This window comes from Clinocottus analis, unplaced genomic scaffold, assembly GCF_023055335.1.
Source record: "Clinocottus analis isolate CAN_PGR_092001 unplaced genomic scaffold, fCliAna1.0.p SCAF_9, whole genome shotgun sequence".
Taxonomy (NCBI): domain Eukaryota; kingdom Metazoa; phylum Chordata; class Actinopteri; order Perciformes; family Cottidae; genus Clinocottus; species Clinocottus analis.
The window spans coordinates 5,488,733-5,503,696 of record NW_027176251.1 but is presented as its reverse complement, the minus strand read 5'-3'; the positions used below and the strand labels follow the sequence as shown (position 1 = coordinate 5,503,696).

Genomic DNA, 14,964 nt, shown 5'->3' with positions numbered 1-14,964 from the left:
GAAGTCCTACGTATGCAATGCTCTTATTTATTATTTCAAATGAAGTCCACACTTCAGTTTCTTACCTCCCACTCCAAAATGGACGACGTAGCCTTCTCCGATATAAACACCCCAAAAAGAAAGTCCTGACCACGGATGCACAAACTCAATCAAGTCTCCAACCACTGCTGTGGACACACCCGGATCAATCTAACGGAAAAAAAGAGCTAAGGTAAAGCAGTGCAAAGTGTCCAGATGTCTTATTTTTTTCTCCCTTTTTTAATTTTTTTTTTTACAGAATTCAAATAAAAAGACAGTTATATTTATGAATGGAATCTGAGTATAAGAAAAATGACGGGTGTCAAATCTAATAATTTTACCCAAAGTTTAGCAGCAACAGTAATAAATATCTTCTTTTTTTTTAAAACATACTCTTACTTTATGGTGTGGAATTCCTCATGTTGGCCAATATACTTCACACAATAAAATACAGCTTATAGAGTTTTCTAAGATATTTTACTAAAACTTGTTTTACTTTGGCAAATGTCCCTCTTCAACTGGTTAGCAAACATAAACATGTTCATACCTTAATAAGACGGAAGGTACTGCTCTAACAGGTTTAGCATTTCTGGATATATTAGCTCACCTGTCGCCATGCAATTTGAGAAAAAAAGCTGTCCAAGTTTCCCAAAAGGTCCATTGTTGCTGTGAGCTGAAGCCAACAGACGGACTGAAGTGCATTCTCTAATTATTAGGAGGCTGAAACCAGGTTGTGTAATAGATGAAACAACTTCAATAGCCACAGATGGCCTTGAATGGAACTGTTTCAAGATGATAGGCAGCCTAATACGTTACCTATTAAATCTAATGCGCTCTATTATTCTATCAGGTTCAGGCAGACGGTCATCAGTCAATCATGCAAAAAGGAAATATTCTGCTTCAGTTTGTTTAGAATATGTGGTTAACATGCATCGAGTTTTCAATTCCCACTTCCCGTATTGATTCAGACATTTCTTCACAGTCAATTTGAAAAGCTTGAATGCAAAGATAAAGATTTTTATTTATTTTTTTAGAACTGTTTGTCCCTTTAGATCCAATTAGTGCAGGTGGCCTTGGTTTGAAATGGATACCAAGCTCGAGCATTTGGGATATCACAGTGATAGACGGCAGTCAATTTATGTTCGTGATCCTAAGATCTGTGTGGTGAGAAAATACAGTGTTGGAAAGAAAATAGATAAATAATTCTAACCACCGAAACAATGCACAATTCGTTGAAGATTAGACAGTGAAATGCCATTTTAAGGAATCTGGTTTGTGGGCTCACCTAAAAAGAAAACAACAAACTTCATGAGCACGTTTCAGATGTAAAATATACAATATTTTGAGGCATAAGTTGGATATCAAAAATGTTAAATACATATGTGAGTGTAATATTATCGACAAAGGTCTCACGATCATATAATAGAGCTATCCTTCATTTAAATGATTTTAGTTGTACTTAAGTTAGGTAAAGAAAGGGAATTATCCATACAGAATATTTCAATGGCAGTTATAAAAATATAAAATGCTACTAGGGCAAGAATAAGAAAGCAGGTGTGTGTTTTTGTGTGTCTGTTTTCCTGCAGTGTTTCCACATGCAGAGGTATTAAGAGGAGATGATGAGGAGGGCGTAGCTGCAGTGATTTAGGGGCCCCGCAGGCAAGATGATAAAAAGGGCCTGTGGAGCCTGTAAGGGAGGGAAAGACCCACAAACATTATAATTCACTGTAAAAGTGTCCCACTTTACCGTCGACACAAAACAATGGTATCTGAAGTCTTTTTGTCTACCTCTTCCTGTTCCTCATTCTTAAAAAGAAACTGTCTTTTTCCTCACAAAGTTGGGTGGGAAGAATCAATGTCCCTTCCCTTACTTCCACCCCCACCTCCGATGTTCCAGTGCCCTGTGGTGGGGTGCTTATTGAGATCACGGTGTGTCTGAGTGACAGCGATAACCGGTACCCAGGTGCCACTGGCACATGGTGTTTAATTAATTAATGAGACCGCGGGGTTGGTTTTCTAATTCCACTTAGCCAGCGCCGGGGTGTAGGAGAGATAGCCGCGAAATGTTTAAGGTGTGTGTTTTCAGGGGAGGAAAGAGTAGATGTATGTGAGAGTGTGTGCGTTTTAAGGGTGTATATTTTGTTGGCAGTTTGGGAGCTGGTTTTAATATTAAATATCTATGGGATATTTTCACTCTGACTTTTAATCACGCCATCTGATTGGGAGTTAATCTACATGCAGCTGATGATGAGAGTCAGTGTTAATACATCAATCTGAACCAGGTCACGGAGTCATTGCCCCCAAAACAGAGAGATGTACAAGAGATTTAAACACAATTCAACAAGACGGATGATGCTGAGAGCAGTGCACGGTGTGTGTTACACAGGTTATGCATACGCAACATTAGCTCCGCCCATTGTCAATGTTTCTGACTGATACAGTCTCACCTTTGATTTAAGATTCAAAGCATTATTGCCTTTAGTACAATGCAATTCTTCGGTCTCTGTGCTCTCTATTTAACAGTTACAAAAGGAAGTCGTGCAGCAAATTGAAATGTCTGACACTGAGGAAAACCTGGACCATAACCCAGGCTTGAAGCAGTATGCATTTGTACAATGCAGGGAGATGTATAATATTCTACACCAGATGTTTTCTGCACCAGATGTGCATTAATAACTGATCTCACAACATAGTCTTATGTCTGTAACCGTAACCAATCAAAATGTGGAAAATGTTCTTTCAACCTAATTTATCAAACGCAAACATGGAAAATGAACATTTTTCTTGAACGCATAGAAAGCTGTTTTAATCAGTGATCAATGGAATGAGCATGAAATAAAAATGTGGACCTACAATATCATATTTTTTAGTTTTCTGTGATGCTCAAAGATGCTTAAGTGTATGTAGTGTAACATAGCTTTTACTTCGCTCCGCATATTTTCTTATTTTTCACAAAATACGGGTAAAGTTTTACTGTTGGATGAAGGCAGTGAGGAGAAAGAGCCGCCCCAGTCATGAATGATGAATGAATATGGTTTAAAAAATGTGAAATCTGCATTTGTATTCACAGCTCATTTTTAAGAGGTGTTTTACATGGTATATGTTCAAATTATGTATTTCACTCTTTACTGCTTCCATAAACTATTCAAATATATTAGCTTACACCTCATAAATGTTGCCACTGCACAACTCTTATACTAACACTGGTAAAACAGTATGAGGAACTGATATCACGGAGGGAAGGAATGATTTACTAAAGCTACATAAAACTCTTCTCTCTGTGGGAGATCACAATAAAACTTCTCTAATCTCTGCTAGTGGAATATTATAGATAGCCTCTATAAAAAGCTCTTTATGACCCAGGAAAGAGAAGCATTACGACGTGTTCTACCCTGCTCGTTGTGGTTTAAACCATCTTATAGCTTAAAGATAAAAGAGTCCATAGATTTCAAACATCAGACGTCATCTAATTCACAGGAGACTTGTCCATAAAATGGTGAGGAGTCTTGTTTCAGATGTAAAGTTATGAGGAAATGTCCACCAGCATTGACACGGTGCAGTCAGATAAGAAACAACAGATAACAATGAGAAAAACAACAACGTGGGTTGCACACTTTGGTCTGATAGACAAATATTAAACTTATTGATAAGATTTAATCGTTATCAATTGCCTCCAGGAGTAACTCTTGAATAAACAAATGTCTTTCTCATTCTTCATTGTAAGAAGGTTAAAATGACTTTGCAGCAGATACATCACAAAGCAAAACAAAATTCCATCTCTTACAAGGAATCAGATAACAATATTTCGGTATTCACATGAAAATAAAAATAAGGCGAATAAGCTTGTTCCCTGCAATCCTGGACTACTATCGCTTCAAGACAGGTCAACGTGCTAAACAATCGCTACTTTTAGAGATGAATTCAGAAATCATGTTGGGATATTTCTGCTTTAATTCAACCGCAAACTTTGGGTTCCAGATATATGTGTGAACACAAATATTATGCACACACAGATATTGTGGCGCCCTGGTTGCTCTTCATGGAGCAGCAGGGAGATGCAGGAGGAGGAGGGGGAGGAGGAGGAGAAGGGGGGGGGGGGGTGAAGAAGGAAGTGAAAGGAAGAGCCAACAGGAGAACAGACCTCCCATTGAACTTGGCTCGCTTCCAGCACTCATTCAGCCAGTAATCAGCTGTGAGCCAGTCAGTCAGACTGGCTTTAAACAAACACATTAACATTTGAGTGCACGTTTCACGAGTGCTCACTCGCGCACACACAAACACATGCTGCCATCACATTAAACACACACACACACACACACACACACACACACACACACACACACAATCCGGCATGGGTGTTAGTACCTGGTGCTTTTTTTCTTCTTCAGATTTTCATGCTTCTTTGTTTTTTGACAGATTTGGGCCTGCGGGTGCATTTGGTGTAGTTCTGGTGGGGAATAGCGTAGGGTGACCACGAGAAGGGGTCTTTGATGATGATAATGATGATGATGATGTTGGAGGGTTGTGGTATAGATGACAATACATACGTGGGGTGTGTGTGCGCAGGCGGATGTACAGAGCGAGCACCTGGCTCTTGGTGCACCCTGATCAAGGGGTACCGTCGCCCGCCTACGGCCCCGAAGCAACTCGCACACCCGCCCGCGGTTACGACTCCACAGCGCTGCACAGGAGAAGCCGAGCAGACCCCCACACAGCTGGGGAAGATAACCTCCGGTGATAACACTCACAGGGGTGAATGTCAATCACGCTGTCTGCACGGATGTGTGTGTGTGTGTGTCTCTATGTGTGAAACAATGGCCCTCGATTGTTGATGCGAGTATGCTTTATGTACAACTATGCATTCTTAATGTGTGTGTGTGTGAGTGTGTGTGTGTTTGTGTGCCCAGTGCCCAGTGATGGCCTGTTAGATTGAGCTGTCAGTCGACAGGCAGCAGATGAAGATTAATGGAGCGCGCGAACAATAAGAGGCTGGCAATGATCATAAATATGCTAATGGCCATTATCAATACACACTTGCTGACATGCATATGCGGGTGTGTGTGTGTGTGTGTGTGTGTGTGTGTGTGTGTGTGTGTGTGTGTGTGTGTGTGTGTGTGTGTGTGTGTGTGCGTCCGTGTGCACGCGCAATATTCCTGCAGCAAAGATTTGGGATGGGAGGTGATTCAGGTTACTGAGTTAAAATTGTTCTCCCTCCCCTTGGGATCCACACCAAAAAGACACACACACACACACACACACACACACACACGCACACAAAGAGCGGTGTGTTGGCTGATGGACGGGAGAGATGGGCGTCCCATGTGTTATGTTTGTGTTGTGGGCTACAAGAGGAGGGGAGCAGGGCTCATTGACTCGATGACATGATTGGTTTCGCATTAAAATGTGTTTATTTAGTGTTTGTGCGCGTGTGCGTCGGTGTGTGAGAAGGGCAGTGGATGGCTATGATGTCTGTGCCAAGCCTCTGATTAAGACTACCGGTTCAGCTAATGGCACAATGAGAGGCTGATTAAGAGAGGAAGAGATGCTGAAAAAAAGAGGAGAGCAGCGGGAGATAAAAGGGATAGATGGACAGATCCATTCACTAAACTGATGATGGGGCTCTTTGTTGTCTCATCCCATTCTGTGGTTCTCTAGGGTCCTTCCTGTGTCTGCAGTATACACTCATTTTTTAAAAGCCTTTTTCTTTTTCTCTCACTGCCTCCTCCTCCTTACTCTTTTTCTTCCTCGCCGCCCATCTGGGTCAGACAGCACAAAAGAGCAGTGCAGGGGCCCCACACTGAAACCATGGTCCTCCACTCCATCACTTGAGAACATACTTCTTAACCTCCTTCTCTACATTTCACCCCTGGTTGTCTCCTCTCATGCCACCCCCCCCCCCCACCCCCCACCCCCCGTCCGCCCACTTTTCTCTGCAGAGTCCACCGGGAAATGTTGGGGGCTCACGGGGATCTCCGACCTTCCTTGTCCTTTAAACACACGTGCACTCCTGCAGTCACACACCGATCCTGATGGAGAGTGTAATTTGTGTGTGGCAGGGTGGGGATGGATGGAGCATGTAAAGTAGACATAGGAAAGTGGTTATGATTGGGGCTAATGAGCTCACAGGGGACGCTTGGATCGAGGAGGCTAGCCAATGGGAGCCCTGGTTCTGATGCCCCCCCCCCCCCCCCCCCTCTCTGAAGGGTCCCTGCTGCGCCTAGACCCTTGTTGCCCCACGGGAATGTGTCGGTGTGTGAGTGTGTATGTGTTTGGGTAGTTTCTGTTGGAAACCCCAACAGTCCCTGTGGTCATTATACACTCATTCTGCTGAGCTGGTTATTATTGCGCTCCATGGACAAGGGTCTAGCATTTAGATGTCGAATCACATCGGTCATTAAGTCAAGGTCACCGCTAACTGTTAAAACACAGAGGGACTCGCTTGTTTTTAGGAGCGCTATTGAGCACTTCTCTTGGAAGCCAGCCAGAGCAAACTCATAGAAACTCAGTGACGATCGCCTCACACCGCGTCAGTGGGAAGTGTGGGTGCGAACAGGTGTGTGTGTGTGTGTGTGACAGTGTGTCATTCCGTGTGTCTCATTACCATGCATCGTGTGTCAGTGTTGTCCAGGAGGCTGAGCCTCCGCTCGCTGCTTCAGGGGAGAGTTATAGATTACTGGCGAGAGCAGGCAGGGGCCAGGGGAGCCGCTGGAGCCCAGGCCCAAGAACTGCAGGCTGGACACGGCTCTCAGCTCATCAGCCCATCTCTTGAGGCTGCGGAGCTTAACCTGGAGCAAGGCTCTGATTAACCAGGCTAATGACGGTGCGGCCCCCAGCTCCCACTGCCCAACACCATAATCACTGCTTAAGGCCCTGGCCAGTCTGCGTGTGTGTGTGTATGGAGCGAGAGTAGTGTCACAGCTTAATGGATAAGTCTACTGACAACAAGCATTTTAAGTCAGCTGTCAATACAAGCTTTTAGAGTCACTCACATGGCAGGAGAGCAATGTACGAGGGGCTGGGATGAAATCAAACACACTCAAAGCTTCAATATTTTGTTGTACGTGGTCATGTGGCCGGGTTCGTGCGTGTGAATGTGTGTAAACACAGTTGCAGGTGTTTAATGAGTGCTGATCGATGTCTCATCTGTGGCGCCTTATCTCTAAAGCAAACATTTCATCAGCACAATGGAAGCATTTAACCTTCGGTACACACGGAGACCCCAACAGACACCAGACGACATGTGCAAATAAGACAAAGACAGACATGCGTTTGTTCATATCCCATTCTTACAGAGAACTACCCAAGAAATGAAATAAGCATACATCAGTGAGGATGCATGTCTTTGTAGTGTCTTTGTGGGGTGGAGGTGCAATTGCACTGCAGACAGAAGAGCATGCCAATAGTGTTTATTGTCCTCTGTGAGTAAAGTGATTTCTGACAACTCCTAAATGAAGCCCTGAGGGTGTGGAGGCCTGCAGCTAGATCACAGGCCTGCTTTATGACTGTTTGTGTGTGTGAGAGAGTTAGAGACAGAGGTAATAGCTTGCCGTTATAGGAAGGGCCGAGTCGATAAGTGATCTAGCCACTCTCCAATAGATAATGAGGTGAGAGGTATCCAACACGGAGTTTAGATGCCAAAATAAGACAACACCTACGGGTTTATATCTGCAGCTCCACAGGGCAATACAATGAACCTTCTGCAATTCTACTACACATGCAGTATTAGCCATAACACAAGGAATGAGGAAATATGAGATATTTTATCTCCTGGAGATACAGAGGCAAAGAGGAGGCAGACTATGATTAAAGCATGAGGCTAAAGTTGTACAATATATTGCTTATTTCTAGTATGTGGGACTGCTCCAGTTCTTAACATTATAATGAAGTCACAGAGCAAAGCAAAGTAAACTTAATACGTACAATTCATGAATTGATATTTGAAGATATTGTATTCGTAATTGACGCGTTCATGTGGAAGAAGGAACGCCGCACTCTTTGACATGCCACTCATGCAGACATTGTAACAGCAACCGGCAGGGCACGGAGGAATAATCTGTAGCAATTCATCGTTGGTTTTGGTCATTTTATAGAATTTGTTCACAATAAGAGACATATTGAATCTCGCCGGCTTTATCCTTTAAGGTGACAGAGGGAAGAGAAGAAGCAGTGACACATTACATATGAGTATGCAGGATGTTTGCTCGATGGACCGGTCTTTACAGTCTGCAGGGGCTGTTATTGACTGACAGCCCTTGCTAAGCCAACCACATCGCTGCTGATCTTCCTTTACATCCAGGGCTTACCTTGTGTATCTGGATATACAATTGTGGGTGTGGGTGAAAGTGTGCCAGCTATGCATTGCTTTTTTTTTTTATTTGTGTGTGTGTGGCATAAGTCGCTTTGGATCAAAGCGTCAGCTAAATGAAATGTAATGTTTATGTGCGCGTATGTGTTTAGCTCTGCCTTTATGATCGCCGGTTGATGGCTAAGCAGAAGTCAGATCCAGGCATGCACTCATAGCAGCCGTGTTTCTGAATGGATCCAGAGGCCATTGTTCTCCTGTCACTAACTCGTCTCTCTGGCCCAGGAGACACACCGCTGACATTTAGCAGACCACGCCACCTCCCCTCCTCACCCTCTCCTCATCGCTTCTCTCCGACCATTCCCTTCTCTCCTGGCTCATTCTCTCCTTCACTATCTCCTATACTTCTTAATGTACATTACTCACGCTTTCTGTCACTCCATCTCTCTCTGTGGCATGATGTGCCGGGACAGATGTGCGTGGATAGGTGTGTGTGTGTGTGTGTGTGTGTGTGTGTGTGTGTGTGTGTGTGTGTGTGTGTGTGTGTGTGTGTGAGACAGAGTGAGTGTTTGTGTTAATGAGTGGCCCTTTAAGGCTATTAAGTTAAGATTGCTACGCCCAGGAGTCCCTCATTACCAAGCAAGCATTGCCCCCACATAGAATTGTAATTGGGAAGGAGAGAGAGAAAGAGAGGAGAGGATAGGAGTGTGTGTGTGTGGAGGGGGGAGTGGGGGGGGGAATAATAGGAGGATAAACGAGGGATAATTGGGCGGCTCGAGAACAAGAGGAGCGATTGATCAGGTTGATTTGTTTACGCAGAGGAAGACGGTGGGGAGAGAGGAAGGGTTAAAGGTCACTCACTCTTGTATGTACAAACATGCGTGTGTGCAAGTATGATAAATTATTAAAAAACACATGTTTTACATGCACGAGTGGATGTACACACACACACACACACACACACACACACACACACATGCATGCATAAAGGCGTGCTACAACATATTTGGAAACTCAAAGTAAAACCGTGATAACATGCCATAGGTCAAAATTGTTGAAGGTGTTGTAATATTTTAAAAACATTAATCAGACTTCATGAGTTCAGATGTTTAAAAAACATTTACATTCAATAATGTGTGTGTGGCTGTGTGTGTGATTGTAGATGTCAGTCAGCCTTTAATCCCTCTGACAGTCTATTTACATGTTTGTCTATTTCCATGTTTAGTCTGGTTCAGATTGTGTAACACCAGCATCACCTACAGGATACAGACATCAACAGCAAAGTTTCACAGCCTAATTCGTGAATTTGTGAATAATGTTGTGTGACAATACTTTAAATATGATTATCTGTCTGCACAATTTGTTACAAAACCAATGAAATATTGTATTTATGTACATTTATTTACAAGTATCTTGCTTATATGATTATAACAGATTATGATGCTGATTCCTTTCACTGTTCTGAGAACTAAACATACTGACTCATGACATTAAGCATTGAAGCAATGTGAGAATGATGATGACTAGACATGGAGCAAGTGTAAAAACAGTTACTTCACTGTCTCTCTTATGTGTCCTCATTAATTAGAAGCATTTGTATTCTGTAATATGTATTTCTACAACACAAAGCAGTATGATCATTGGCTACAGATGCTTCTTATTCTTTAGATTTCTTCTGAACTATGGATTCAGTACTCTCATAATATATCAGGCTATGAGCAGTAACAAGCACACAAGCACACTGGAGTGACTGAAGTCCTTCCAACTATATTGATAAAGTGTTTTTTTTGTCATTTGTCCTTCACTGCAGGTAAAATAACATAGATGATGAAAACTTCTATTTGTAAACTACAACACTTCAAGGTTTGAGCAAGATATTGCTCTGTATTAGTTGGAAAGTGAAATGTAAAAAATGATAGGTAATAGCCTCAGACGATATTTCTCAAGCCGACCTGAACGCGATGTTCAAACCGTGGCTTTATATCACCATCAAGTGGCAGGACTGTGTACCACCACTAAGAAAGACAGGATGGAGGTACAGTTGGAGGATGTGAGTGAGGACGGTTAGATCATGTTTGTTGATGTAAAATGCATATTCGACCGGTATGGGTACACCTGAAGGTCACCTCTACTCAGAGTCCCCTTAGCAGTTAGAATGAGACACACAGAGGGACCGTGTGAACGAAATACTTAAATTAAACACTGAGCTGCACAATATTGAAGAAACAAGGCTTTCTATTCAGCGCTAGATTTGGTTTTGCAAATACACATAATATCAGTCTGGGACGTTTTCATTCAAGATAATTCAGCAGGAAATAAAGATAGTTTAACAAAGCAATAGCAATTAAAACATGGTGGGTGTTTTATATGCTCATAGCAGTATTTTAAAGCAAATAATAGAGCTACTTGTATATAAAAAAAACATTTATCCGGAAGAATGTAATTCCTCGCCGATTTAAAACATTATAGGCCAATTGACAGATGAAACTGATAGAAAATGCACAAACAACCGACTTCATAGATACACAAGTTATTCATAAACTTTCTGTTTAGTATCTTAAAGTCTGGACTAAAATCCCAACCAATTATTTTATTTCCAACCAATTTGTCTTTTTTGATTTTCCTTTAAGCCCATTCCTGCTCTCTGCTTATCTGTGACCTGGCTTTTGGAGCCGTATGGGATGCGATCCATATGCTCCACATCCCTGAAAGATTGTGTGTGAAATACCCTTTTTATTACTGGCGTAATCCCCAATTGATTGATCCTGATAATAGCACGTAGCGTCTCCTCATTGGCTGCCACTGTGATTGACTGAGGAGGCAGAAGAGAGGGAGGCCGGGCGAAACCATTCATCCAGCCAATACTCCAACTGAAAAATATGCGAAGATTAATGAGCACTACGAGACATCTAGATTTGGATTTCAAAGAGGATTACGGGCGTGTAGATAAATTAGCTGGTACGATTACAATAACGGGCAATTCAGGATTAGATTAGCCTCGTAATCACATGGTCATCGACGCTGAATCCCCCCCCCCACTAACCTGCGAATAAACAGCCGAACAGGCAATTGGGATGCGGGGATGCTTTTGGTGACGCTGCGATGGGTACCTGCGAAGATAGCGAAATTCAAACAATAACGAGGATCCGATTTGATTGCAAATTGGTTTAATCGTTTTTCGTATCGCTTCTCCGTTGACGCCATCCGGCCATGGTTTTCCTGTTGGTGCTGCTGATCCAGATGGGATGGTCGGGGGTCGCGCCGAGCCCCACCGACGAGGGAGCACTCCGGGCCGGCCACGGGGAGCACGGAGAGCCGGGGCACCAGGAGCCTCACAAGGACTCCTACGGCACCTTTGCCTCCGAGTTTCTGGAGTCCAGGTATCTGTCCGATGACGGTAAGGATCTAAAGCGTTGCACTGCGATTTACAGTCGGTGGGTTTGCTTTACATGGCACGCGCGTAAAAGACACACTTCTGGCATGTTTAACAAAACATTAAACAAGGACTGTAAACAGAAACTGATCACGTGCTGCTGATTTTTGTTTTGCATCCAACCTGCACTGTGCCAGGCCTTTCAGCACTCAGGCCAGCTCCCCCGTGGTGCTACCCCCCCCCCCCCCCTCTCTCTCTCTCTCTCTCTCTCTCTCTCTCTCTCTCTCTCTCTCTCTCTCTCTCTCTCTCTCTCTCTCTCTCTCGCACACACAAACAGTGGCCTCCTCCCCCTTGTTGGCCCTTTGACTGTCTTGAAAACAAAAAAAATCTGTTGTTTTTGTGTGCAACCAACAGAGTGCTGACTTTGCCCTTTGCAGGTTATCCTTTCCCCACCGCCCCACCAGTGGATCCCTTTGCCAAGATTAAAGTCGTGGACTGTGGAGTTACCAAAGGCTGCATAAGGTTAGAGAAGGATGCATATTGTTGCCAGCTCTCCCTTTCTGAACAGAGCTGTGGTGCAGGTGTAACCCCAGAGGCAGCTTTATCTGAGATGCTGTGGCTTGACTTCCTAAAGCTGGAGATGAACATGGACGTCTATTTATTCTCTGAAAACTGAGTGAAACAACCCTGATGCCTTCAAAGTGAACATATGCATTTGTCCATGTACAGATACGGGAAGCCAGGGTGTGATGCAGAAACGTGTGACTACTTCCTGAGTTATCGCCGCATCGGGACAGACGTGGAGTATGAGATGAGTTCAGACACAGACGGCTGGGTGGCCGTAGGCTTCTCCTCAGACAAGAAAATGGTGAGCAGCTGCACAACAACAACAACAACAACAACAACAACTAGCTGTTGAGACTGTTTGGGGCAGTATGACACACATAGTTTTTGTGTTATTTTCTAGCACAACTTATTTAAATGAGATATGTTGCATCAGGCCACATTCATGGTCCAAAGTCTGTAATCAAATGCATGGATGTGGTGCAAATGATGCATATTTCTAAGAGCTGAAACTGAAACCAAATGATTCACTAAACAAAAATGGCCTTTATAACAAATGATATTGGTCATTGTTTACGTGATTATTTCATTCATATTGTTTGGCCTGAAGGTAAAAACCTTGATACAGTCTGGGGCTTACTGCATAAGCATGAGCAATAGTAGTATCTGTCCCAATAACTTTATTGACATTTTGTTTCAGAATTCAACCTTTTGTCCATATATAGCATTTCGTAATCACACTTTTCATTCCTTCCTCTGTCCATAGGGAGGAGACGATGTCATGGGCTGTGTCCATGACGACAACGGACGTGTACGGATTCATCACTTCTACAACGTCGGCCAGTGGGCCAAGGAAATAAAAAGGAACCCTGCGAGAGACGAAGAGGGCATTTTCGAGAACAACCGGGTGACCTGCCGGTTTAAACGGCCTTTATATGTCCCCAGAGAGGAAACACTTGTGGACTTACACCTGTCATGGTATTACCTGTTCGCATGGGGACCGGCAATACAAGGTGATTGATCAAGCTTTAGCATGAAGTCACCTGTCTTTGTGCTTTTCTTTTTCTTTTTATCTTTGATCACATTTTACATTGTCTCGCCTTTTCCAACAGGTTCCATCACGAGACACGACATCGACAATCCGCCTGTCAGTGACCACATGATCAGCATCTATAAGTACGAGGACATCTTCATGCCTTCTACGGCCTACCAGACCTTCAACTCTCCCCTCTGCTTACTGCTCATAGTAGCCCTGACCTTCTACTTACTAATGGGAACGCCATAATGAGGCACAGCAGACCACATAGTGGAGAGAAGAGGGAAGAGAAGATTATGCAGCAATAAATAAGTTGTCTGGTGCCACATTCAAGGATGCACTTTGTGCAAAGAGACATTATTAGATATTAAACACAATACAGAGTGTATTACTCATGTTATAGCATTACTCTGAATTCAAAAAGAAGAGATTGACACATTATTTAACCTATATTGTAGAGGTGTCGTGTACTGGTGTCAGTACAAAACACGAGATCTGGTTAGAGAGTAGTGTTATATTGAAAATAGGCCAGTTATTTTCTGTATAATTAATGATAACTTCCAAGTATTAAAAAAATATGAGAACTACACATGACAATGAATAAATCTCACAAGTCTTCGAAATACTGCATGCAATGGGAAATTATTTTTGAATTCCCGCTGTTCATCGATGATGAGAAGACAGTGTCATATGTTGCAGTTGGCTAAAACACAGAGGTTTTCTGCAGACACAAGAAAACAAGCAGCTAGTAGCCGTTTGCACAAACTCTTCCTGTCCTTTTACCCTCTTTATATGGATGTCATGCTTCGCAAAAAAAAGAAAAAAACATGTATTGTTTGCTGTTTGTACAGGACCTATCACAAAATATAGTTTCCAAGGTTTTAGGTACTGCCTCCAGTATGTGTTTACCATGTAAAACATTTTCATAAACTTTTTCTTATGTTTGGCTCAACCTTTCTATAGTTTCCTTTCAAGCTTCACCCTTTCTCAAGCAGAGTGTCTGCTGTGGTTTGTGTATTAGTGACACTGTGACTGTTTCAAAGACAGAGAGGCTGCTAATGACTTACTGTTGCAAGCAATAACACAAAACGGAAGCAAACTGTGGATTGAAGAGTTTCTTGGACATGGACTAATCCCCTTCTCCCCCAGGCTGTTATTGTAGCCTTTTGAAATAATCTGCCATGGTTGTGTATATTATTAATAAAACTGTGTTGAAATAACAATACAATACACATACGGTAAAACTGATATTGTGCATGAACAGACAGCTTTGTCAGTCAAACGGTAAAAGGCATAAGACATTATTTTAATCGAATTATTATATGATAATATATTTAGGACCAAAGGACCATTGATGACACTGATATCATGTAAGCTTTATTTATGTATGAAAACGCAACGACTTTAGCAACATGAATCCTTTGATTTTAGTGAAAACATCTGAGGTAGAAAACGATTAGTGACAACTCAAAGAAATAAAGATAAACAAAACAGATGAAAACAAAAGTTTTTATTTTAGCAATATTTATTTTGGGCATGGCTTCAATAGAAACCTTTTTTGGAGTAATTTGGAGAAAAAAAATTCCATATGTTTATTAGTAAATGAATAAAATCTAGATTTTATAACATATTCAACACGTAATGGGCTTGTTTCCTTAGCGCACGCATCAA

At 42.5% G+C, this 14,964-nt stretch overlaps 1 protein-coding gene across 1 annotated transcript; it reads left to right on the top strand.

Moving 5' to 3' along the window:
* The first annotated feature begins 11,168 nt into the window (after nt 1-11,168).
* Nucleotides 11,169-14,653, top strand: LOC137781335 (DOMON domain-containing protein FRRS1L). The gene is made up of 5 exons (XM_068570038.1): nt 11,169-11,717; nt 12,131-12,215; nt 12,423-12,561; nt 13,024-13,270; nt 13,370-14,653. Exons 1-5 carry the CDS (start codon nt 11,531-11,533, stop codon nt 13,540-13,542), a joined length of 831 nt encoding a protein of 276 aa, XP_068426139.1. The 5' UTR covers nt 11,169-11,530; the 3' UTR covers nt 13,543-14,653.
* The last annotated feature ends 311 nt before the right edge of the window (nt 14,654-14,964 follow it).